At 57.0% G+C, this 25,751-nt stretch overlaps 1 protein-coding gene across 1 annotated transcript in view; it reads left to right on the forward strand.

Moving 5' to 3' along the window:
* IGSF21 (immunoglobin superfamily member 21) overlaps positions 1-25,751 on the forward strand; it is a 277,093-nt gene that overhangs the window by 177,869 nt on the left and 73,473 nt on the right. Inside the window, exon 3 of the mRNA XM_040229409.1 lies at positions 12,686-12,807. Coding sequence (XP_040085343.1) covers positions 12,686-12,807 — 122 coding nt within the window. The remainder of the gene's footprint in view (positions 1-12,685; positions 12,808-25,751) is intronic.

The following is a 25,751-nucleotide window of genomic DNA, read 5'->3' on the forward strand; positions in this document are numbered from 1 at the left end:
GGGGTTTGTTTTTTAATTAAATGACTTTGGACCTCCATAACCTCCTCATCTCATCACTGGGCCCACCACTTTTCCCTGTCTGCCAGACGCTCAAACTCAGGCTTCCGCCTGATTCCTGGGGCCTACAACTCTGTGGTCCTAGATTAGCAGGCTCAGGGGATAAGTTTAGTCTGACGGGCTCATGCCCCAGGACACAGATGCACCCAGATAAGCCGGGCTCTTCTATAACTCAGCTCTCCCAGCCTTATTTCTAGGAGGGAATGTGGTTCAACAGACACTGAGAACTTATCTGTTAAGACTCGTGAGATGAAGTCAGCGTGGTGTTGGAAAGAGAGCTGCCCAGGGGGAACAGGAGCTGGTGTTCCTGTCTCTGTGCTGCCAGTGTGACCTTGAGGAGATCACCTAGCCTCCCCGGGTTGCTGCTTCAGCATCTTTCAGGACAAAGGAAAGAGAACAGGTTGGCGTCACCCCGAGTTTGCAGCCCAGCTCTGCTGCTTGTCTTGGACAGGTCACTCCATCACTCTGGCCTCAGTTGCCGCCTCTGGAAACTGGGGTCACAAAGAACATCCCACCGAGCTGTTGTGAGGATAAAACATGATGACCTGCAGGGCGCTTGTTTCCTAGCAGGCGCTCCTGACATTCTTGCCTGCCTGGAGCCTCCAGAGCCCAAGGTCTGAGCCGGGATCACACACCTCTGTATCTAGCGCAGCGTCTGACATGTAGTAGGCACTCAGAAAACACCTGTTGATATGAACTGACTCTTGGCAAACATAGCAGTAGCAAGAGAAATAAAAACACTCACCCGTTTAAAACCCCAAGTATCAGCATATTCTTGGCAGCCGTGTGCAGAGTAGAGCCCAATCAGAAACTATCCAGGCGTCTATCAACAAAAGAGCAATGGAACAAACCAGTCTCATCTTCCGATAAAATACTACTCAGTGATAAAAAGGGATTGCCTGTAGGCACATCGAACAACTCGGGTGGATCCCAAAAATATGATGCTGGGAGGAAAAAGCCTTCTCTAAAAACTACCTACTGTATGATTGCACTCATACGACATTCTGGTTAAGTGTTAGTCACTCAGGTGGATCCGACTCTTTGCAACCCCACCAGCCTCCTCCGTCCATGGGATTCTCCAGGCAAGAATACTGGAGTGGGTTGCCATTCCCTTCTCCAGGGGATCTTCCCGACCCAGGAATCCAACCTGGGTCTCCTGCATCGCAGGCAGATTCTTTACCGTCTGAACCATCAGGGAAGCCCTATATGACATTCTGGAACAGTCAAAAAATGATGTGAGAAAAATCAAAATAATTGTTGCCTCTGGGGGCAAGGATTGGCTAAGCAGGAGTGGAGGAATTTTCTGGACTGATGGTGGTGTCCTGCATAGTGAGAGAGGTTTGGGTTACACAGGCGGGCGCATTTACCAGAACCCATTGAGTAATGCACTCTAGGCTTGTGCGTTTCACTGTATGTAAATTTTCCCAGAAGAGAACTGGGAATAAATGTAACTCTAATGATATGCAGGCCGCAGGAGTAAAATGTGGAGGCATCTGCAACCGACTTCAGAAAGCACCAGGTGCAACTCTGGTGGATGGGTGGGTGCAGGGAGAGAAGCATACGATAAAGCAAGCTTGGGTAAGTTCACTGTCGGCGTTGCGGAGTAGGAATCCCGATGTTTGCTTTAAAATTCTTTGCACTTTTCTGTATGTTTGAAAATGTTCACAGCCAAATGATAGGGAATAAAATACAATGCCGGAGGACCAGGCCAGGGCAGTGGCGGGGGGCGACGAGGGCAAGGCCACGCAGCTGTGACAGACATTAAGACTGGTGTTCAGGAAAGTGGAAGTCGGCTGTGAAGACACAGAAGAAAAAGGACTGAATGCCCCGAGCTGAGTCTGGATGGTGGGCACGTTGGCAAACCCGATGACCTCTCCGTGACTCCGTGTCCCCATCTATAAAATGCAGACAGCTCTGCCCACAGGGGTGTTGCCGGGTATAAATGAGAAGCCAGAAGCAGTGAACAAACAGGGCTTCACAAGGAGCTGGCAGAAAGCAACCTGATTCTCTCCAAGCAAGCCTGACCCCACCTCCTTGCTGGGATCTCAGCCTAAATATAAAGTTAAGCTCCAAACACAGGTTTCCTCTGGATGCCTAATGTGCTGTGGCTGCCACCTTCTCCTGGAGGAGGAAATGGCCACCCACTCCCGTGTCCTTGCCCGGAGAATCCCACGGACAGAGGAGTCTGATGGGGCACAGCCCACGGGGTCGCCCAGAGTCGGACACACCCGAGCGCAGACAGCAGCACCCGCCTCCTCCATCCAGCAGTTTGCCTTGCCCGTCGGGCACTTGCCCCAGTCTGGTGCGTTTTCCCATCTTCCTTACTTTGGTTTCTTAGCTGTCTCCTCCCACTAGTACCAGGTTTCCAGGAGAAGAGGGACTTGGACGTGTTCATGACTTCACCTTAAGCGGTCTCTGCCGCATAGCAGGCACGCAGTGATTCTTTGTTGAAGTAAGGAAGAAGTGAGCAGGGTTGGATAGGCTTTAGTCTCACCCCTCAGATCGCAGAATTCTGCCACCCACAGTACCACTTCCACGAAATAGCAGGAAGTGAGTTTAGAGACGGCCATCTCTGCCCCCATTTAACAGATAAGGAAACTGAGGTTCAGAGAGAGAAGGCAAACATCCCAGCATCCACTGTCACTTACTGGCTGAGCCGAGAGGGGCTCTCGCCCTTGCTGTTTTTCTCCAGCAGGCTTCTGGGGCTGACCGGGGCGGCCACAGACAGACCGACAGACAGGCTCCACCGAGCCGGGCTGCTGGCGATGCCGTGTGCTCTCACAGTGGCAGGGTGCACCCCGCCCCCCGGGTGGCAGGTGGGCAGGCTGGCGCAGGAGGCCGATGGGTCGTGTCCGCCCGTCTGCCAGGGCCCAGCCACCCCGACACAGGCCAGTCACTCGCAGCGCCTGCCGGGTGTGGACGGCCAGCAGCCTGGCACAGGAAGTCCCTGCCCACAATGGCAGCCCCTCTGACCGTGCCGGCACTGTCCCCATGGTGACCCTTGCTGAATGCGTGCTGTCCGCACAGGTGTGCTTGCCGGCCAGCAGCACGGGGGTGGCTTGGGGGCCGGGCACTGAGCGGGCGCTGCAGGACGCTGGCAGGGTGTTGCCCGGAGGGGACCGCACGCAGATACACGGATCCCGGGTCAGAGGCGGGGCAGCCGTGCCTCCACCCCCCACCCCCTGCCCGAGCAGCTCGTGGGATCCCACATCAGCCGCAGCCCTGAAAAGGGGGCTGGACAAATGATCTTCCCTGTGTTCCAGAGGCCTCTCCCCAGCCCAGACCCGCCTGGCCCAGCTGGGCTGTCCCCACGCAGTCAGGAGGGCTGCTCTGACCCTGGTGGAGCTATTATTCCCCTGCTTGAAGTCTCAGGGGCTCCCCACCTTCCTGCAACAAAGGTATAGCCCCAGTAATATCTACTAAAGAATATTTACCATGCTAAGAATTTTACAACGAAGGCAAAAGGAGAAGGGGGCGGCAGAGGATGAGACGGTTAGACACCATCACTGACTCAATGGACATGAGTTTGAGGAAGCTCTGGGAGACAGTGAAGGACTCTGGGATGGGCTTTCAGGAAAATGGGCATGTTCAAACCTTGCTCCCACCTGGCCAGGGCAGGCTGCTGTACACAGATGTGTGCCTCTAGCACCTATCCAGACCCTTCCTGTCCCTTGCAGCGAGGGATTTTAGGGTGACATAGGAGACAGCATCCTGAGTCTGGTGGAGTTTGGGGGCTTTGGTGCTTGGGTCCTGACTGTGGTTTCTGCATTTGACTGGTTGAACCGGGGGTGGGTGATGGCAAAGAGGCAGCGTTGGCGTGATGGTGTTTCCTAGCCTGGCATTTCTCAGGCACACACTCCCCTCACACCCGCCTCAGCTGACGTCCCCTGTCCCCGGCCCAGAGCAGGGAACAGGGGGTATAAACCGGGCTTCCATCATGGGTGAGGCGTCATTCATGCACACAGAGGGGCACACACACTGTGAATCCACAACCCCACACGCAATCCTGAACGTGCACACAGTCTTGCTGACACACCCACACGCATCTAGGCCTACATGAGACAGTCTCACCACTGCTTTGCTTTACATACACGTGTGCATCCTTCCACAAAACCCAGAAGCATGCAGATTCATCCACTCGCCCTTGTCCATCCCCACACCCCCGAATACAGGCGTTCTCACCTGCACTGGTGCTCACTCACAGGAGCTGGCCTCCAGCAGCCCTGGGCACCCCCTTGCGCCCACACCCGTTGCACACACACCTCCTCACACTTGCATAGGCTCCTGTCCACGTGCGTGAGGCCCACAGAGCCAGCTGCCGCCCCCCCTGCCTGCCATTCTCAGCTGCCTCCGGCCCGGGCCCGCCCCGCACCTCATCCCCGAGCTGCTGTCTGCCTTTGCATGGTAACCAGATGAGACAAGGCAATTTATGACACCAGCTGTCTCTGTCAAAACTGGATCTCCCACACACACAAGGGGAAGCCAATTACCCCGAGCCCAGCCCTGCCAGAAGCCAGGGCTCACAGGGAGATAGAGTGGGGGTGGGACCTGGCCACCCGGAGGGGCGTGGTGAGGGGCACCCGTGTTCCCTGGGAATCCGGCACCCTCCTCCCCCAGGCCCCGGGGGAGCCTGTCCTCTCCTCTCTGTGGCTGCCCGCCAGCCCCCACTCCCAGGGCAATACAAGAGCAGACTCAGGGCGGGGAGCAGGTGGGCAGGGAGTCTAGAGGAAGAGTGGCCCCGGGTCACCATGGCAACAGGGAAGGCAGGAGCCCTGTGGCCTTCCCGCTGCACAGCGAGCCGCAGGGAGGCTGCGCCACTGTGCCCTCGTGCTCTCCACCTTTGCTCTCCCTGCTCCCCTCTGAGTAGGTGCCCGTGCCTGGCCCGCGTTTCCCTCTGCCTAGAATCCCCACTCCCTTCCTTGTCCCACCCAACCCTTCACCCGACTCTACCACTAACTGGGCCACTTCCTCTCTGGACCTCAGAACCGGACCCAGGTTCAAGTCTTCACTCTTTCGCTGACAGCCTGCGCAGCCTGGGTGAGCAGCAGCCCTTCAGGCCTTTAGTTTCTGCATCTGTACAAGAGATTTCGTTTCTATAGAAATATTGACCAAGAGCCCCCTCTGTCACCAACTGTGCTCTGGGAGGGGAGATACAACCCTGAAGGAAATGAAGTCTCAGCCCTCTGGGGCTTCAGGTTTTGCTGGAGGAGCTGGAAGACACCCACTGCAGACGGTTAAGTGAGATGACTCTTCACTGGCTCAGAAGCTGCGTCCGCGGCAGCTGTCCCAGAATCAAGCATAGCTCTCGAGAGGAACTCAGTCAGTAGGCGAATGCCCGAATGCACAGACGGCTTGGCCCCAGTGCTGAGGCTGAGTTGATCTCAGCCCTTCTCCAGCAGCGGCTGACCTGGTGTCACCTTTGCACCGGTCCTCGGAGGGAACTTTCTCCGCATAATTTCTGAGTGGTTGGATGGAGACATGTCTAAGTAGACTTCAGAACACTCCTTCTGTGCTGACTCATTGATTCACTCCACAAATGTACGTTAAGGGCAGACCATGTGCCAAAACCCATGCTAGGCACTCGAGGTTGAGTGGGGTGGAGAAGAGACTTCCAGGTGCCACTGCATGGCCGAAGTTTCTAGATGTGCTCTTCACATTTTACAAGATGCTTTCACATATGGGCATTTCACGGGCTCTTTAAGGCATTTTTAACAATTCAGTGTTAGTCGTTCAGTCATGTCCAGCTCTTTGTAAACCCACGGACTGTAGCCTGCCAGGCTCCTCTGTCCATACAATTATCCAGGCAAGAATACTGTAGTGGGTTGCCATTCCCTTCTCCAGGGGATCTTTCCGACCCAGGGATCAAACCCAGGTCTCCTGCATCTCAGGCAGATGCTTTACCGGCTGAGCCACCAGGGAGGCCTGGGTCTGATGAACTTTCTACAGATAAGGAAATTGAGGCTCCAAGACTGTTGGCGACTTGCTTGAGAGCCCAGAGCCAGCAGTGACAGCCCCCACGGGTGAGCTAAGCCTCCTCATGCTTGGCCCAGAGTTCTGGCCACCATTCATCACTTTCAGCGTCCCTTTCCCTCAGCGACAAGCCTCCGCGGCAGCCACGGCTCCTGCCCGTTCTAAAAGCCTGGGAGCCGCCTGGAACCTGCTGGTGCTGGGATTTGAACCTGAGCCGGCCTGACTCCCGAGCCCAGGCACCATTGCTCTTCCATGTCTAATCAGTTCATTAAAGCCCTCCTTGCAAACGCTCCCTCTCACTGCCCGACCACAGAGACCTCAGCCGCACCATTTCCAGGAGAGCAAATTCCTTCCCGGCTGGAGAGGAGTTGGGATAATGTAGGCAGGCGATTTGAACAGCTCCAGCAAAATACACCAGTGGTTTTCACTCTCTGCCACTATTATACTTTCCAGCCGTGGCGGGATTGGCCCATAAGTGGGATATCAAGTTTATTACAGCTATTTCCAACCTGTAATTGGTTTTGTGGAACACAAAGAGGAGGAGGTTCGGGGTAGGGGGAGGCGATTCCCCCGACTCCTTTTTTCTTTTCTTCTCTGGATGATGGCACCCAGGGACATTGGGAGGAGGCTAGAGTTGGAAACTTATTTGTTTTTCAAATTGAAAACCTCTGTCAGCCCCGCAGGCTCTCTTGCTGCTGGCTGGATTCAGTCAGTTTGCCATGCTTTGGTGGCTGCACTTGCAAAATCAACCCAGCCTGGCTGAAGCCAGATGTGCTGGTCGGGGGCAATGGGGGCCCTGGAATGGGGTCAGGCAGCCTTGGGACCCGGGGGCAGCTGTGGAGCCTCGGCTGAGTGGGCAGGGCACATGGAGGTGCGGCCTCCAGGGCCAGCTGTTCCAGAATCAGAGCACCTGGGCATTCAGAGTAGAAACAGCCCTCAGAGCTCACCCTGCCCCACGCCTCTTCACTGAGCATTTCGGGAAACTGAGGCCTGGAGAGAGGAGAGGTGCAGAGCGATTTAGAACCCAGGTCTCCGTCCGCTGTAGCTGATCATTCAGGGAACCAATACCAGCCGGGGTTCTTGGTCTTTCCAGATCAATAGAAATTGACTACAGGACAGACAAGAAACTCAAGCAAGGCGTCGCTGGGCCCCTGCTGCCTCAGGAGGGAGAGAGGACAAGTCACAGGGGAAGGGCGTTGCTGGCGAGAACGGATCCCTCACACGGGCTGAGGGCAGGGGTGTGTCCAGAGGGCTGGCTTGGGTGCCCCCCTGTGGCTTGAGTGCACGGGGGCATGCGGAGGGCCTGCCTTTCCTCCCGGCACCTGATTTTTGCTCCCAGTTCTTTAGAAGTGGCAGCTGGTTTGGGGGCGGGGGGTTTGGTCTTTTGCATCATTTGGTCCCGAATTTGCTCCCGCTGCAGCACGCGTGCACTTATGTCTAGTCCCACAGAGTTCCTTCGTGTTTTTGAGAAGTTTGTCCAGGTGGAAGCACAGCACCAAAGGGTCCTGGGTCCCGACCGGTCTCAGAATGACCCCCGAGAGAGAGTGCATCAGGGGCACGTGGGTTCTCTCTGGGGCATCACCACACGGATGGTGCCGCCACTTTCCCCGCAGGGCCTGGTTCTACCAGGAAGCCCCATCCGACCCAGGCATGGCCGCAGCAGGCCGTCCTGGGGCAAGTCTGTGTTGTCAAGCAGCAGGGATGGCTTCTCGGTTGCTCGTGGGGTCCCCAGTGCCTGGCACGTGGTGCGCATTCAACTCAGATCAGTTGCTCAGTTGGGTGCGACTCTCTGCGACCCCATGCACCGCAGCACGCCAGGCCTCCCTGTCCATCACCAGCTCCCGGAACTTGCTCAAACCCATGTCCATTGAGTCAGTGACGCGATCCAACCATCTCACCCTCTGTCATCCTCTTCTCCTCCCGCCTTCAATCTTTCCCAGCATCAGCTCATTCGTGTAGCAAATATTTACTGATTAAGTACCATGCACCCAGCTCTGGGGGGCAGAGCATCAACAGGGTAGATAGAGACCCTGCCCTCACAGAATGTATGTTCTAGAAGTAGCTCACATTCAAAGCCATTTTATTGATTCAATAAAAATCTCTTGAATGAATGGCTGAACACACAAGCCCGTCTCCCTCTGGAGGAAGGAAACCCCACCCCACACATCTTTAACTCTCCAACAGCACCTTGTCTGCCCCTGCCAGCTTCACCATCCTCTGTCCTGACTTCCTGGTCCCACCTGCCCTGGGCTCTGGGAGACTGTCTTGGAGTCTCTTCGACTAGCCTGCCACCCCAGTCCTTGCTCGGAGCCTCCTCTGGGCTGATGCAATCATACAAGAGTTCAGCAAGTTCCTGGGCCCCTGTTCTCTCTCCCTGCAAGCACGGACCCTTGCCTTCCATCCTCCGGGCCCTCATTGGCTTTCAGCTCCTTCCACCTGCCCCCTCCCCAGGGTTGGACCCTTTCTTTCATTGACTGACTTTCTGTATCCTCTGGTTTTTCAGCAAGTGATATTCTGCTCTTTAGCCCTGAAGAGTGAGAAGGGACCCAGAAAAAGTGGTGACTCAGAAAAGTGTTAGTGTTCATATCAGTAGGTATCTCCACTGAGCACACACCAGGCGATCTATCCCAGCCTTGTCTCATTTAATCTTTCCAAGAAGATAAGTCGGGTTGTCCCCATTTTACAGATGTGGGAACGGAGACTTAGGTGTGATAGTCTGATCAAAAGTACAAAGTAGTAACCAAAAGTCAAGGATTCGACTGGTGTGGAGGACATCAGTCTACCTTCTTGCTCAAGCCTCCCATAGGCAGGGAGAAGCAGCGCGAGACGAGGTGCTCCCAGAAGAGGGTCCACCTCCTCCAGGAAGACTCCTGTGATTACCCCTTCCTCCAAAGGAAGCCTCAGCTCCTCCGCAGGCCTCAGATGACACTTGTCTAATGCTTGTTGCTACAGCCATGGTCTCCCTGGCTCTGGCCTCTCACTTGGCTGTGGGCTGCTCTATCTTCCATGGTACACAGAGTCTGAGAGCGAATTTCGAGTCCGTAACTTTCCTTTACCCTCCCTGAGGCTGAGGGAGACTGGCGAGTCGGCGGCAGGGAGCTGGGGCAGCGGATGCCTTGGGTGGAAGCAGTGAGTGCTTGTCTCAAGCTGCCCGCGGCCAGTATAACCACAGCGGCCAGACACAGCCCCAGAGAAAAAGGTGTAAATAAAAGGAAAAGAAGACTACGCGTGTCCTTGAAACTCCCCTGTCCCTTGGCCTGAAACGGCGATTTACGACTCAGATAATTCTCCGGTGTTTTATCTGGGGTGTGTGTGTGGGTACCTGTGAGTGTACGCAGGGTGTGGGTGTATTTTCCCAGCAATAAAAACCTCAGTCCCGGAGAATAAATTTGAGGAGGCAGTTTTACTGACAGATTTTTTTTACCCTCCTTTGTATAATAAAATAAAAAAAAAATGGAGTGAAGTTTGAGATTGGGCCGATAAGGGCTGGCGCGTTTAGGAGGAGATGAAACAGCAGCACCTCAAGGGAGGCGAGGCTGCGAGTCGAATGGGCGGGTGCCTTCCACTTTCACGACTTTAGCAGAAAATTCCTCACACCTCCGCTGGCTTCTGGCATTTTCCCTCCTAACGAGGCAGCCGCTGAGGGTAAAGAAAAGGCCAGGGAGGGGTTTAGTTCATTCACAGCCCTTGGCAGCCTAGCGGGTGGGATGTGAACCCTGAGCTGGGAGCCAGCACTCTGCCAAGAGCTCAGTGTGGGACCTCAGCTGCATCACCTTGCCTCTCCAAGCCTCAGTTTCCTCATCTGCAAAATGGGGAGGTTATGGTCTATTCTGCTATCCGAAAAGGGAAGGACTTTAAGCAGATTTCCCAGCCTTGGATCAGATAATTCTTTGTGTCTGTGTGTGTGTGTATGGCGGTGGCGGCGGTGGGGGCGGGGTTGTCCTGTACCTTGTAAGAGGGTTACAGCTTCCCTGCCCCTGAGTTGTGACAACCAAGCCTGGCTCCTGACATTGCCAGATGTCCCCGCGAGGAGGCAGTAAAACCGTCTCCCAGTGCAGGGCTCTGGTTTAAAGGCACTTTGCTCCTCTCCCTCCGCCCTCTTGAGTCCCCATTTGGGAAGCTGGTGAGAAGCGAGGGGAGAGACCAGAGGATGGGACAGCCCGCCTGCTGACTCACTGCGTGCTGCGTGCTAGTCGCTCAGTCCTGTCTGACTCCTCGTGGCCCCATGGACCGCAGCCCGCCAGGCTCCTCTGCCCGTAGGATTCTCCAGGCAGGAAGACTGGAGGGGGTTGCCATGCCCTCCTCCACGGGATCTTCCCGACCCAGGGATCGAAGCCGCGTCTCTATGTCTCCTGCACTGGCAGGCAGGTTCTTTACCACTAGCACCACCGGGGAAGCCCTGCACTGCAAGCGCGGTCAAAAAAGCGTGAACCCCCCAGAGAGGAAGCAAGTGAAATGCATGAGCTGTGGATGAGCCTGCAGGAGACGCAGAGGTGTGAGCTCAGCAAGGAGAAGCCTTGTAGTGGCAAGTCTCACTGCCGCCCCTCTCAGGGTCCCGGAGCTCGTGAATGTGTTGCCGTCACTCTGAACCTCGCCAGCCAGGGCTCCCTGGAGACCCCAGCACTGGTAGACTCCTACTCTCACGAACTTGCAGTTTCAGGAGGGTGATCCATACTGGCATTGCCTGTGGCTGGCACACAGCTGGCACTCAATAAATGCTGGCTGGATTGAACTGAATCTCTGTTCTTTAAAGTGTGAGCTGCTCAGTCATGTCTGATTCTTTGCAACCCCATGGGCTGTAGCCCGCCAGGCTCCTCTGTCCATGGGGATTCTCCAGGCAAGAATACTGGAGTGGGTTGCCATGCCCTCCTGCAGGGGAGCTTCCCAACCCAGGGATCGAACCAGGTCTCCTGCATTACCGGCAGATTCTTTACTGTCTGAGCTGCAGGGAAGCCCAAAAACCAGCAGCAAAGCCACCTTGGCCAGACAGATGTGGTCCAAGTCAGCTGGGATCCAGATGTGCCCGGGGTGGCCCAGCTGTGCTGAGGCCGGTCCTCCCAGGGAGGCGGAGGATCCAGTGCTGCCTTGGCTAGGCTGGGCAGGCGGCTTTTAGCACCTCCCGCATCCCTGAAGCCCCTTGGAGAAACCCCCTCCCTGGCTGCCACCCTCCCAGCCCCCTCTCCTGCCTCCAGCACACAGAGCCACAGGGAGTTAATTCCACTTCTCCAGGACCAGGCATGAGGCCTCCCCATCGCAGGCTGTTAGCACGGAGCCCAGCTGAGTGGTGAGAGGCTGCAAGCTCCCAGTCTATAATAGAGTTGCTGAGACAAGCAGAAAACTGCAGCCGGGTAAACAGATAAATAATTGAAACAGTGACAACACATACCTTGCTGCTTTGTGGAGTAACACTTTCATTAGCAAGGAGCAGCCCGGTCCTGGGGGTGGGGGTGCAGGCGGGCAGGTGGCGGGATCAGGGCACACTGGGGTCCGGCTTTTAATCAGCTGTGAGCAGCTGGGCACTCGAGCAGCCTCTGTCCTCCAGCGGGGGCTTTATTGCCACCTCCTGGGAGCCCCTACCCTCTGCGGCCTCCGTGTCCCTGTGTGAAATGGGGACCTCGTGCCCGCCCTCCTCACCTGTGCCAAGGGCAGCCGGAGGCAGGCAAGCCCCCACCATGTCGTCTTCTCTGCATCCCCCCCCCTCAGTCGACTGGGTCACTCCCAGGCTCCCCCAGGTTCCTCGGTCTCCAGACAAGTCCCTTCAATCAGAAGGAGCTTGTAAACAGAAGCTGAAACTCTGTGCCTCCTTGGCCCTCAGGAGCGCTGAGTTCTTTTGCCTACCAGGCACTCCCTAATGAAGCTCTCATTTCACTGGCTTCACTTACCCTCCGCCCCAGGTACTCTGAATAGGCTCCTTTTATTGAGCACACGTCACTCTTTCCCATGCCAAGGCCTCTGCTGCTGCTGTCCTTTCTGCCTCGAGAGCCCTCCCTCCAGGTGCCAGGCTGACTTCCACTCTTGCTTCAGAAGACGACTGAGACATTGCTTCCTTCAGGAAGCCCTCCAGGATTACTCTGTCTCCAGGCTGGGTGCTGCCCCGCCTCTGGACTCCCTTGCTATTCTGGCCCTCCCCCTTGTAGAATTTATCAGAAATTGTTGCCGTTTAGCATTTTGAAATCATACGAGATCTCGGCCCAGGGGGACTGCTTCCCAACCCCAGTTCCTCTCCTCTCTTCCTGTTCAGCCTGTTCCCCCTTTTCCTCTTTCTTTGGGCAAGGATGGCTTTGGGCCAAACACATTTACGGTCTGTGCCCCAGGCGGGGCAGCTCCCCAAGCTTTGATCACCGCCTTGGCAAGGCCGATCAGTGGGATCACGGCAGTGGCCTCACCTGGGGCCCTGGGACGAGCCCGAGAGAAGGATGGCCCTGCTCCTGCTGAACCGTCAGGCCTCAGGGAGGGACTTGAGTTCAGAGCCTCAGCGTGCACGCCGTCAAGTGGGGACGGTCGACCCGGGAGGGTGAGAGCGATGCTCACGACACCTCCCCCGGAGAGTCCCCCGGGGCTGCCCGGCTCTCCCCAGCGTCCGGGCGGGAGCCCACCCTCCGCCTCGGGTCGGGCGGGGCTGGCGGCGCTCACCCGGCCGCTCTGTGCTGCGTTGCAGGTGACGGACGGCGGCACCATCAAGCAGAAGATCTTCACCTTCGACGCCATGTTCTCCACCAACTTCTCGCACATGGAGAGCTACCGCCGGCGCGAGGACTTGGTGTACCAGTCCACGGTCAGGTAAGGGCCGCGGCCGCCTCTCCAGCCTTCTCGCGCCCGCCCGCGGCGCCTGTGGGCTCGGGGAGCAGCGTCTCGGGAGGACCCTCCGCGGGCTCGGAAGGCAGAGCTGGGGCTCTGCTGCAGAAGGGGGGGCCCCTTCCTGAGGGGGGTCATCCCCTGGAGGAGGGTGAAGGGCAGGGGTCGGGGGCTGCTGTGCCGCAGGGGGCGGACCCTTCACGTTGGCCTCCCGGGCGCTCCTCCAACAGTCCCGCGAGGACTGTTTTCCAAACCCCGTTTCCAGGTGAAGACACTGAGGTCCAGAGAAGGTGAGTGAATAACCAAAGGCCACACAGCCAGGAATGCCAGAGACGGGAGCTGGACCGGCTCCACCAGGTTCAGAAGCCCGTGGAACACATTCTGTGGTTTCCCAGGGCTTCAAACTCGGGAAGGAAAGCAGACCCTGAACAACCAGACCCGAGGTCCAAGGCAGCACCAGGATGGGGAAGGAAGAGCCCTTGGGGGTGGAGATACTTAGTGTTTCTGCACCTGCCCCCTTTTCTAGAAGACTTTAAGGTGGCGGATCCCAGTCCAGGCCCTGCCGCGTCCCGGGTGGGTGGGCCGCACTCCCCTCCCATCCCTCCCTAAGAAGCCCCATTCCTGTTTTGGTGCTCTGATGCTTTATATTCACTGGGTCCCGTTCCCTTTGATCACCTGGTAAACTCATCAGCCTTCAGAACCGAAGCGAGCGGGTCCTTGGGTGTGACACCTTCTTTAGGCAGCCGCTTGCCCCCGCAGAGCTGCTCTTCCCCAGGGTCCACGACCGTGGCTCCCCAGTACACCCCCACCGCCAGAGGGGTCTCACTGCGCTAATGAAGAGTAGCTTCAGCCCTGGACATGCACATTTTTGCACAAACGCGTGCACGCTTTCTCACACTACATAGCCAAATGCTTTGCCTGGTTGTTGTTTGGTCAGTCAAGTTGTGTCCACCTCTCGGCAACCCCATGGATGGCAGCACGCCAGGCTTCCCTGTCCTTCACTGTCTCCCAGAGCTTGCTCAGACTCATGTCCGATGAGTCGGCTCTTCCTGGTGGCCAGGCAGGAAGCGGCAGTCTGCTCCCAAGCTAGAGGACAAGCTTGCCCCGTCAGGCCTGGCAGGAGCTGGTGCCTGCTGACCCGCATGCTGCGAGCTGACTTGCGCTATGCTTCGTGGGGTACCTGCCACATCCCTGCTTAATGTTTTATTCCTGACCCACCAGGAGGATAAGCCCCCACTCTCCTTACCCAGGTTTTTCAGAAGGAAGACAAGATCTCCCCACCACCTTGTATCCTCAGCTCTCAACACGAGGCTCGACACACAGCAGGTGTACAGTGAAATTCGCAAATTGAGCAGATGACCCTAGTACCCTCCTTGGCCCTTTGGGCCTCAGTTTCCCTGTGGGTAAAATCAGAAAGTGGGACAAGAAGATTGCCAAGGGCAGAGCCAGTCTGCAGAGAGAATCTGGCCTGCGGTCCTCCCATGCACGCTTAGGTAAGAACGGAAGGTGGGCGTGCTCCCCTGGAGGACTTTTCTGGGTGCTTCTCTTTGGGCTTCGTGTCAGGAGCTCACACTGAGCGTTTACTGGGGGAATCTGGTGAGAATGTAGACTCCAGAAAGACGTACAAGCCACCACACAGATGCCTTCATCTATTTATGATTTCTCCTGCACCCACCTCCAGAAAGAACTTGGGGTCTCTCTAAGCACACCCAAGACAAGCAGGTTGGGCTTCCCAGGTGGCGCTAGTGGTAAAGAACCCACCTGCCAAGTTATAAGGAGTTATAAGAGGCGTGGGTTCGATCCCTGGATCGGGAAGGTCTAAATCCTAAAGCATGGCAACACACTCCAGTATTCTTTCCTGGAGAATTCCTTGGACAGAGGAGCCTGGTGGGGTAGAGTCCATGGGGTCGTAAAGAGTCGGACATGACTGAAGCAACTTGGCACGCATACAGGCAAGACAAGCAGGTTACCATCAGAACGCAAAGAAAAGGGTGAAAACTCATTTTGGAGAAGAAAACATTCTGGGAGGCACAAATGATTGCACAAGTGAACGTCTGGATCACCTCCAGGCCTCCCAGAAAGCAGCCCCATCTGCCGCACCCCTGCCTGGTTACCACGGTCTCTGAAAATAACAGCCCCCTGCGTCCCATCACTGTCAGTGCCCCGCCCACTCCTGACGTCCCGCGTGGCTCAGAGGCAAAGAACCCGCCTGCCAATGCAGTCAATGCTGGAGACACCTGCTCGATCCCTGGGTTAGGAAGATCCTCTGGAGGAGGAAATGGCAACCCACTCCAGTATTCCTATCTGGGAAATTCCATAGACAGAGGAACCTGGCGGGCTATACTCCATGGGGTCACAGAGCTGGACACAACTGAGCATGCGTGTGCGTGTGCACACACACACGCACACATGTGCACACACGCGCACACATGCACACACGCGCGCACACACGCATGTGCGTGCACACACATGCACACGCACGTGCACACACATGCACACAGGCACACACGCAACACGTGCACGTGCACACACACGTGTACACACACGCACACACGTGCGCGCGCACTCACGTATGCCTGCTCACACACACACCTGCTCCTGAAGTGTGGGCTCCAGAATAACTCCTTGCCTCTGGTTTCTGAGCCAGGAAGGAAACCAAGAGACTGTCCGAACGTCCCTGACGCCCTCCGTCTCATGCATCCAGATTGCAGCCCTGGCGTCCCTAGGCCTGGTTCAAACCCCAGCTCAGCTACTCCCTGCTGAGTTACCTTTGACCACAAGGACCTTGACCTCTCTCAGCCTTGGTGTCCTCACCTGTTAAACAGGCTTAATATGGTTGGTGTTGACTTAAAAAGGGATGCGCAGTGTGCGAGCTGCAAGTTAAGTCTTACTCGGGGCAACATGGGGGCTGCAGCCCAGCATCTCAGGCAGCTCTGGGAGACTGCGCCAAAGAGGAGGGGGAGGTGATTCTGGTGAAGGCGGTGTTCATGCAATCAAGCACTTATCTTACTGAAGGTTCTCTGCTTGTCACAAGGGGCTGACGTCACCATGAAGGGATTTGGTGTTTTTCTAGATACAAGGAGGTGCAAGGATTGGACTCATGAAATCAGTTCCTGAAAATATCTATTTAAAGGTCTGTTCCACACCCTGGAACACGTGTGTGCTGCGTGTGTGTGAGAGTGCACGAATGTGCAAGTGCTGAGTTGCATCTGACTCTTGAAGTCTCCGTGGACTGTAGCCCACCAGGCTCCTCTGTCCAAGGGGATTCTCCAGGCAGGAATACTAGAGTGGGTCGCCACTTCCTCCTCCTGCGGATGTTTCCAACCCAGGGATGAACCCGTGCCTCTTGCGTCCCCTGCTCTGGCAGGCGGATTCTTCACCTGCAGCAAAAGTGTCTCACTCCTGCTATTCACCCTGAACTCCCCTGAAGGTCAAAGGTCAACAGCTGCAGCTGCATAGGATTCCATCCCCACAGAGGCAGATGGCAAGTGCCCTTGGCAAGCGCCAAGTTGGCTCTGACATTGCCTTAAGCAGTTGTCGTGGGGTTTTGGTGAGACTCAAGTCTGATGGCCTGAGTTCTAATCCCGGCTCCTCCAGCCCCTTGTACCACTCATCGCTCGGAGTGGCAACTCTGTGCCCGAGTTTCCTGATCTCTGAAAGGGGATGACGACAGGAAGAAGCTCCCAGCAGCCCCGCGAGGCTCTCACGAGTTAGTAATCCCTGAACATGCAGCCCCAGCCCCTGAGCCATGCACGTCTGCTGTTAGTGCCTAGAAAGAAGCCTCTGCCTCACCATTAAAATAAAAAGCTGTCATCTTTTTCTTAATCTCATAAAGCTTCCTTACACGCACTCTTTCTCTTAATCATCACTAACGACGCCTTGAATACAGGCAGGTATTGTTGCTATTATTATTTTCTATGGTCCTGATTTTACAGATGAGGCCAAAATTCAGTTCGGGACTCACCCAAGGGTCCCCAACTGGAACAACATCAACTTGGTCAGGCCCCGACCCGTGTCATCCTAGCCCTCCACCATGCAGCCTTCCCTGTTTTACAAATGAGGAAACTGAGGCCCGGAGGGGAGGAGACTCGTCCAGGGTCACAGACACAGCACAGTCGTGGCCGGGGCTTGCTTCTTCCCCAGGCTTCTCCCAGGACCTCAGGCACCAGGGGGGTCTCCCAGGCCGAGAGCAGCAGGGCAGGGGGCCACAGGGAAGGGGAGGGAGCAGACCCTCTCGGGTCTGGTCTGATCGTGGAGTCGAGGCCACGGAGCAGCTGTGTTGGCAAATCTGCTCCTCAGCCCGCAGGCCTCGTTGGGGCTGGCAAGGGGCACGGGGCTCCACATTCACACATAAATGAAGATATTTGCAAATTAATGCATCTCATCTAGAGAGAGTCCCAGCTGCACAGCTGTCTGGGCCGCTTCCTCTCCAGCAGGGAGAGCGGGGTCAGAAGAGGCTGAGAAGATGAACCAGAGTTGGCAGAGAGCAGTTTCTGGGCGGCCAGGGGAGCCCTACGGACTCCCAGAGCTTCTCTCGCCACCGGTGGGGGGCCCCGAGGGGTGGGAGTTGGGTGGGGTGCCAGGGCTTCCGTCCCAGGTGGGGGTGCAGGTATAGGATCCCAGTTCATGATCTCTTGGGCAGGTCACCCCCCCTTCCCAGGACCACCCCCCGAGCCCAAGATTCCATCTATCACATGTCTTTCTAGTTCCAAGCCTCAGAGCCCAGAACTTCCAGCTTGGAATTGACAGCAATTTATCCCTTCAAAGAAAAGAAAGAAAGTAAAGTCACTCAGTCGTGTCCGACTCTTTGCGACCCCATGGACTGTAGCCTATCAGCCTCCTCCATCCATGGGATTCTCCAGGCAGGAATACTGGAGTGGGTTGCCATTTCCTTCTCCAGGAGATCTTCCCAATCCAGCAATTGAACCCGGGTCTCCCGCATTGTAGGCAGACCTTCTGAGTCACCAGGGAAGTCCAAGGGATATTTAATTGAGCACCTCCTAAGAGCTGGCATGATGCAAGGGGCTGGAGATCCAGCGAGGAACGAGAAAGATTGGCCTTTACACTCTCATGGGGAAGACCGAGCGGAAGCAAGAGAAGCAAGACGACTATAAATGTATCGTGACAAGCTCTACAAAGACATGGAGCGGCTTGCAGGGTCAGGAGGAGTAAGGTGCTGGGGGCCCAGGCAGAGCCTCCCAGGATGGGGCCCTAGGCTGAGACCCGTGGGCTGGGCAGGAGACGTCGGCGGTGGGCCGAGGCGGGCGGGCAGACGTTGGAGCCCGAGCGCCAGGGCGTCTGGGGACAGCCTGGCTGACGGCCGACGGGCGGTGTTGCACGCAGCATCACCCCCCTTGCACCTCGGGGCGGCTATTCCGGCGCATCTTCCCCACTGTCCACATGTTCCCCAGCTGGACTGGGGCTCAGCTTCCCCCTGGAATAAGCTCCAAGGGGCATCTATGGCACCTCCCTTCCCCCTCCACCCCCACTCTAGGTCCAGCCTCCCAAATAAGCCATCAGCTCCCAGTCAACTCCTTGATTCCGCTTCTGCCTCTCAGGGGCCGCTAAGTGGGGACAGAGGATGTGGGCGACAGTCCCACCTGCTGGCCTCCTGCACGCCCACCGTCCTCCCCACCTGTCCTCCCGGGCCCGGCCTCAGGCCCCGTTCACCTGTTCCATCAGCCGGGCCCAGGCGGACAGGTGGGTGGCTTCCCCTTCCAACGGGGAGATCGTGTGGGCAAAGACGTTAATCCCTGCAGTGCGTGGCTGTCCCAAGATGGCAGTCGTGACCTCCTTGGAGGTCCAGGTGAAGCCCAGCGAGCCTTCCCCGCCCATGCTCCTGGCTCCACAGGGCGCCCCCTCCATTTCCCGAAGCCCTCTGCGGTCCCTGTCCCGTGCCATCAGCCTGGGGTGTCTCCAAGAATACTGAGCAGGCTTCACCAGCCCTCTTTTGTCCATGAGGGAAATCTAGACCCAAGGGGTCAAGAGTGTGCCCTTCCCATGCCTGGCCCACCTCCCTTTGCCAAGGCCCTACTCATCCTTCAGTTTCAGCTGAAATGCTGCTTCCTCCAGGAAGCCCTTCCTGACTGCTCAGGCTGGGGCAGCTCCCCAGTGCCTTTCCACCCTCACCCCACCCACCCCCACTCCCTACCCCCACACTGGGTATTCAAAGTGCCTCCTGCACTTGACCGGCAGTCCCATGAGGACAGGGGTCGGGGGTGATGTTTTCACGGCTGTCTCCCCAGCCCAGCATTCCCTGCACGGTTTGTAGTAATTGTGGAGTGGATGAGTTAGTGGTGGAAGGCAGGGTGGGTGTCTTCCACTGATGCTCTCCCTGCTGTGGAATAAACTTAGCAAGATGGAATTCAGGCTTCCGCACCTTTCCCCAACACGGGCATCATTTATTTATCACAAAGGAATCGAGCAATAGCGGCATGTCAGGGATGGTGCTGGGGGTAAGATGGTGAACGAGACATAATCAGATCTGCTCTGGTGAGCCTTGCAATACAGGGGGTGAGAAGAGACAGATGGTAAAAATGTGTTTGAAAGAATAAGGAAAAATATCTACAGTCGGCAATGACTGTGTGACGGCAATAAGGGAATGTGATGGAGACGACGAGAGTCAGGGAGTACGCGAGGCGGGAGCATGCTACAGGGCTTCTCACGGGAGCCGACACCCGAGCAGGGGTCTGTAGGGTAAGAGGAAGCCAGACAGACGGGGTGGAGGTCGGGAGGGCATCTCAGGTAAAAGGCATGGCAAGTGCAAAGGTCCTGAGGCGAGAAAGAGCTTGGCGAGCTGCCAGAGGACCAGCGTGGCCGGAGTTCAGGAGCACGGGGACACATCAGCCTTTCTTCTCCGCGCCCTGGAAGCCACTGGAGGTTAGGGTCCCACGTGGTGTGTGTCGTGTGAAGCTCGCCCTGGTTGCCAGGCGGAGGGTGAGTTGGAGGTTCCAGGAGAGGAAGACAGCGCCTTCTGTGGAGGAGTCTGGGAAGGGAGAGCGGTCTCTTCTGAGCTCTCAGGACTGAAATTCCAAATCTGAGCTAAGTTAGGAGAGGGAGCGGGACTCCCGCCTCGGGCTGGCCAGGGCCAGGAGGCGGAGGTGGGGCTGGGAGCCAGCCCTCTCCCTGGGGTCTGATGTCCATTCCCTGAGAACACGTTACCGTGCACCGGTCCCAGAGCCGCACCCTCCCAGCCCCTCAAAGCTGCAGGAGGTTGAGAACAGCTGGGAAGGTGGAGCAGAGCTGGGGGCTTGGTGCTGAATGTGAGAGCACAGCTACACCTCCTAATTCATATTTATGGGGGGGGGGAGGCGTGGGAGACGTCGGGTAAATGCAAGAAGAGCCGGGAGGATTGAGGATGCGGGAGGAAATGCCGCTTCCTTTATTACTCGGAGAGCCGTGTGTTCACGTAGCAGCTCGTATTGAGCATTTGCGGCGTTCCCGGCACGGACGCGGGGGCGCGGTGCTCAGCGGCGGGCACGCGGCAGCCTCCGCCTCCGTGAGCTTAGAGCCTGCTCCCCCGCCCCCACCCCCACGAGCCTGTAATCTCCTCGAGACTCTGCTCCCTCCTTTTCATCTCAGTGACCCCAGAGCCTACTTGGCATTTAGAGAGGAACTATAAATATTTGTGGGATGAAAGGAAAGAGGAGATAAAACATGGAGATAAATAGCGAGCAGTTCAGGTGGTCAGGTGGTGGCCGTCGCGGGGAGGGTGCAGATGTAATGTGGTGATGAGTCAGAGATGCGAGACCGGGCAAACCACCGAGAAGGTGGCGTTTCAAGTGGCCCTTGAAGCATACGTAGGTTTTTTAGACAAAGGAGCCCAGGAGGCCACAGGTGGAGGCAGGGAGGGGAGGGCTGATGTCCTGGTGAGGCTTCTCTGCGTGGGCAGACGGAGGCTCCAAAGTCTCAGCTCTCTGGAATCTGCTCAAAGGGAAAAACGGAGCTGGTTTTTAAATAGACGCAGTCACTGTTGGGTCCAAAGAGAAGAGAGGGGTTTGCTTCCCTTTGAAGTGTTCAGGGTCCCTTCTGTAGTGTCTGCTGTTAGCAGGCTGGGCAAGCTCCTCCTCCGCTGTCGGTACCAAGAAAAGTGCGCTTTGCCCCTTGGTGATTTGCAAGAGTGAATTCCGCAGCTCACCTCCCTCTGCGTGTTATTGGGGACCACACATCATTGTCTCGAGGACATTCAGAACCCATGCTGCTTATCCAGGAGATGGCCCTTCATTTCTTCATTCATTCAAGCACTCAGCAAACACATGCTGGATCCCTGTTATGGGGCGGGCTGCCCTACTGTGCACTGGGAGAGCGGGTGAACTCAGACCCTGCCCATTCAGAGTCATCAAGGTCACATCCAGTCCTTGACCTGCAGACCCACGCCTCCCTCCCACCCCGAAATCTCCCATCCAGGAATTCGAATTAGCCAGAGTGATGTTTCAAGGAGAACCTTGAGCCCTTTCAACACTCTTCATAACAGCTGCCTCTGAGCCTCATCAGAATTGAACACCCCAGGTCTCCAGTCCCAAGGAGCAGCCGGGTCCCCAAATCAAACCCAGGGATTATTTTAGGAGTGGGGGCTGCAGCCCGCCTCCCAGGGAATTTTCAGCCGAGTCCACTCCTCTCAGCCCAACCCAAGGAGAGGCTACCGGTTACCTCGCCTGAGCGCAACAAACCCTCGGTGGTGGTGGCGGCGTCTCACTGCATTAGGGTCGCCTTGGGAGTTGCTTAAAAATATCAATTCCTGGGCCCCACCAAGATGGAATTTGATTCAAACAGCCTGGAGCAAGGCCTGGGGAAGCAGTCTTTTAAAAAAAGTCTTCCAGGTAAAAGACGTTGGCAGCGAGGTTGGAAAGCTCTGATGCACACAGCTCCTCCCACCTGCTCAGATGTGCAGACTAGGCCCAAGAGTTCCGGGGGAAGCAGCTTTAGAATTAGCTGGTGCAGATAATAGTAGTTGCTGCTGGCAGCCTTGGGCGACAATGTCCTAAAGCCCCCAGGGGCAAGACTTGTTTGGATTAAAGATGACACAATAGCTGGAGCAGCCAGCGACCTCCCAGTCCAGGGAGTCCTCCCAGGCACCAGCCATTTCCAGAGCCTCAGGGGTCCTCACCCCCAAATACCACGAGCTGTCCATCAGAAGACTAGAAACAGAAGTTTCTCAGGCCGTGGGGCCTTGACTGGGGGTGAGGCCCAGGAACAAGGTATTCTTGCTGTAGCTTCCCGGGATTTACCCAAAGGTGGAGGGCACCCATGTTTCCTTAGCCAGAGCTTTCACTGGACCCCATCCCAGACCTCCCACCCTCAGAGCAGAGTTCTGGCCCCGCCCTCTGTGCCAGGCCCATGGGAAGTGCTCTTCAGAGATGCCCGCTCTCAGCCACCCCTCCCGGGTCCCGTCTCTTAGAGCTGGCCGCTCCCTTCTTCGTCTCTACATCCTCAGCGCCTGACACGGGGGCTGGGATGAGAGCCCAGGGCCTCAGTAAACGTTTCCTGAATCGATAGGCTGACAGGTTATCCAGATACGGAATTATCATTTTAGACAGTCAGCAAAAACTTTTTTCCCATCCATCATCATGTTTAACCACTGCAACCATCTCACGGAGCGCAAATCTCGGGCTCACCGGATCCTCTTTGTACAGATGATGACACGAAAGAACAGAGAGGGGCGGTCACTTGTCCAAGGTCACACAGCTTGTGCATGGGGAAGCCTGAGCTCCCCCCGCAAGCTGCGGCATTCACGGGGCCCTGGAGCCACAGTAGGCCTCTCGGCCATCAAGCACAGGCTCAGTTATGAGTGACCAGCCCATGCCAGCCCCCCTGGCAGGCGCTGGGGATTCAAGCGACTTAGTGAGGATGGGTGACCTGTGTCTTCATCCCGACACGCACACGTATGAGGTCACCCACGCACGCTGGCACACAGTGGATCTGCGGTCCCAGCCGCTTGATGCCTCCAGGTAGGAAACTGCCAGGGTCAGTCATCACCTTGAAAATAGACGCTGCGGGGCAGTTCCTGGCCCCTCGACACCCTGGCCCAGGAGACCGACTGGCGCCCGATCCTGGCCCCAGAAGTGTGACTCCCGATTCTCCTTGGCTGCCTCCGCCGGCGGCATCAGTGCCGCGGAGCTGCTGGGAAGTCCATTTAGGCGAACACGCTTCCGCCGCTGTGCCCACATCCCCGCTGAGCATGACAGCGCCCCTACCCCGCCCTGCTTTCCCCTCCACCACTGCTCCCGGTGCTGACACGGGTCTCCCGTCCACTCCTCCAGCGGCCGTCTGGCCGCCTTCACCTTTTTGAAGCCCAGCAATGCGTGTAAACCCAGCCCTCCCCAGCCCTGTTGCGCCTGCGCGGAATCGATGCTGCCCACGGTTCTCCAGGAACAGCCTGTGCGTGGCATTCAACTCTTCTCAGCCCAGGTGGCAATCATCGGCTCACACAAACCTGCCCCTCCCTACCCAGCCGGGGCGGGCCAGCATCGCTTGCACATGGTGGAGCTCGGGATGCTGCGAAGCACCGTGCCTGCCTCCCTTCACTTCCCACCAGGAAAGGCTCATCTTCTCCTTTCTTGAATTTCCATCTTTGTTTCTGCCTCCGTGGCTTTCCTTTCTTAGCATGACCTCCTCCTCTCTCCTTCAGCTCCCCATTCCTCTCTCCCCGCGAGGGGCCTTGCCCTCCCGGTCTCTGCACTCAGAGGTACAGGGGCGCGCACGCAGGCACAATACACGCCCCTCTCCTCTCCCTGCACGTTCTTGCCTCTCTTGGCTTGGAGCCCCTCTGGGACCCCAGAATCTCCCCAGCGGCACAGACCCTGGGTCTCAAGGCTCCGGTGGGTCCCCACCCACCCTGGGGGTGCAGATCAGGGGTGCTTACCTGGGGTTGGATCTCGGATTAGTGGAGACCTTAGACGCAGTGACCGAGGTGGATGTACTCTTTGAGCCCACAGTTGGCACAGATCAGCGTGCTGCACCGACCTGCCCTCATTCTCTGTTTGTCCCCGGCCCACTAGACACCCCTGGAACCCCCAGAACGCACCCTTCTCACCAGGTTCCCTCCTGGGGAGGGAGGTGCTTGCACAGCTGCCTGCTGCCCTCTGGTGATACACTGGGGTATTGCAAGGAGGGGGCCCCTACCTATGCTGCCCCCCACCCCCGCCCCACCCCCAATCAGCGAGGATGGGTCTTGTCCCTCAAGACAAGGAACTTCCTGTCTTCACCTCTAAGACCTCAGTGTCCAACACAAGGTCTCAGTAGAGATCTGTTGAATTGATGAAGTGAGGTGAAGTGAAGTCGCTCAGTCATGTCCGACTCTGTGACCCCATGGCCTGTGTAGCCCACCAGGCTCCCCTGTCCACAGGATTCTCCAGGCAAGAATACTGGAGTGAGTCGCCATGCCCTTCTCCAGGGGATCTTCCAGACCCAGGAATCAAACCCCGGGTCTCCTGCATTGCAGGTGGACGCTTTACCGTCTGAGCCACCAGGGAAGCTGACAGGTTATCTAAATGTGGAATTATTCCAAACGGTCAGCACAAGTTTCCCACCCATCGTTATCTTGAACCCTATGGAGTATAGATCTCAGACCCTCTCTATGGGGACCAAGCTCAGCCCGGAGAAGGGAAGTGGCTATCCCAAGAGCTGGAAGAGCTTCCCTATCTTGCAGAACTTCCCCCCTCTGGGGGACTCCCCAGGCAATGGGGCTGAGCCGCTGTGCCAATGGGACCTGGGCCAGGGGAGGGGTCGGGGAGAGAAGGGTGAGAGAGTGGGGGGAATGAAAGTGTTAGTCTCTCAGCCGTGTCTGGTTGTGACCCCATGGACTGCAGCCCACCAGGCTCCTCTGTCCATGGGATTCTCCAGGCAAGAACACCAGAGTCCAGCTATTCCCTCCTCAGGGGGTTTTCACAACCCAGGGACTGAACCCAGGTCTCCTGCATAGGGCAGGCTTTGGCAGTTTGCCTTTTACCAGGGGCCTTTCAGAGACAGTGTCCTCATCCAGAATCAACCCCAAGGAATTGCAAGCCCAGCATCAGGCGGCACCCTTGGGGGTGGGGCGTGGACAAAATGAGGTTCTGGCGACGGGTTGCACGTATCGCGGTCAGGGCTTGACCTAAGTATTCATTCGCCATTTAACAATGTTTCTTAACTGAGGACCTCAGTGGACAAGGGTGAACAAGGCAGGTGAGAACCTCGTCCCCGCGGAGCCGACATCCCTGGGGTCTTGCCGGAAGCACAGGGTGACAGGGTGCTCTTGGAGGCCTGGATGGCAAGAGGAAGCAGCCACGCCAAGGCCAGGGAGTGAGGACGCCGGCAGAGGGGAAAACAAGGGCCTGGGCTGGGAACAAGCTCCGAGTGACAAGGAGAGTGGAAACGACCCCAGAGAGGCTGAGGTTGACGAGCCCCACGAGGAGCTGGGAGACCGGGGAGGAGTCAGCAGTGGCCCCATCTCAGGAGCAGCCTCTTGAACCTGACCTGGCCCAGCAGTCGCTTGTTCCAAAGCAGATTCTCATTCTGCGGGCCTGGGGGTGGGGCTTAGAGCCCATGGCTCCGATCACCCCCAAGATGAGGCCAGGGCTGGCACCCATGGTCCACGCCAAGAACATGTGGGGGCCTGACACACTCCTGATGCCCAGGCCACAGCCCACTGGTCAAGTCAGAACTCTGTGGGCTCGGGGGGGAGGTGGTGGGGTGGAACACAACCCGGGCCTCAGTTGTTCAAAGCCCCTAAGGTGATTCCAACAGGCAGGCAGGCTTGAGAACCACTGCTGTAGAACATTCTGGGTCATGAGAGTTTGAATTGTATACTGGAGGCCACGAGGAGCCTCGAGTTTGATCTTGCCTCTATATCTGTGTTGTTGGAAGATTCACTTTAGCTCTTGGCGAGGTCGTGAAAGTGGAGGCTGGGGGACCCAGGAGGAGAGGTGGTGATGAGCTGGCTGGGGAGGGGG

This window comes from Oryx dammah, unplaced genomic scaffold (genome assembly GCF_014754425.2).
Source record: "Oryx dammah isolate SB20612 unplaced genomic scaffold, SCBI_Odam_1.1 HiC_scaffold_27, whole genome shotgun sequence".
Classification (NCBI taxonomy): Eukaryota; Metazoa; Chordata; class Mammalia; order Artiodactyla; family Bovidae; genus Oryx; species Oryx dammah.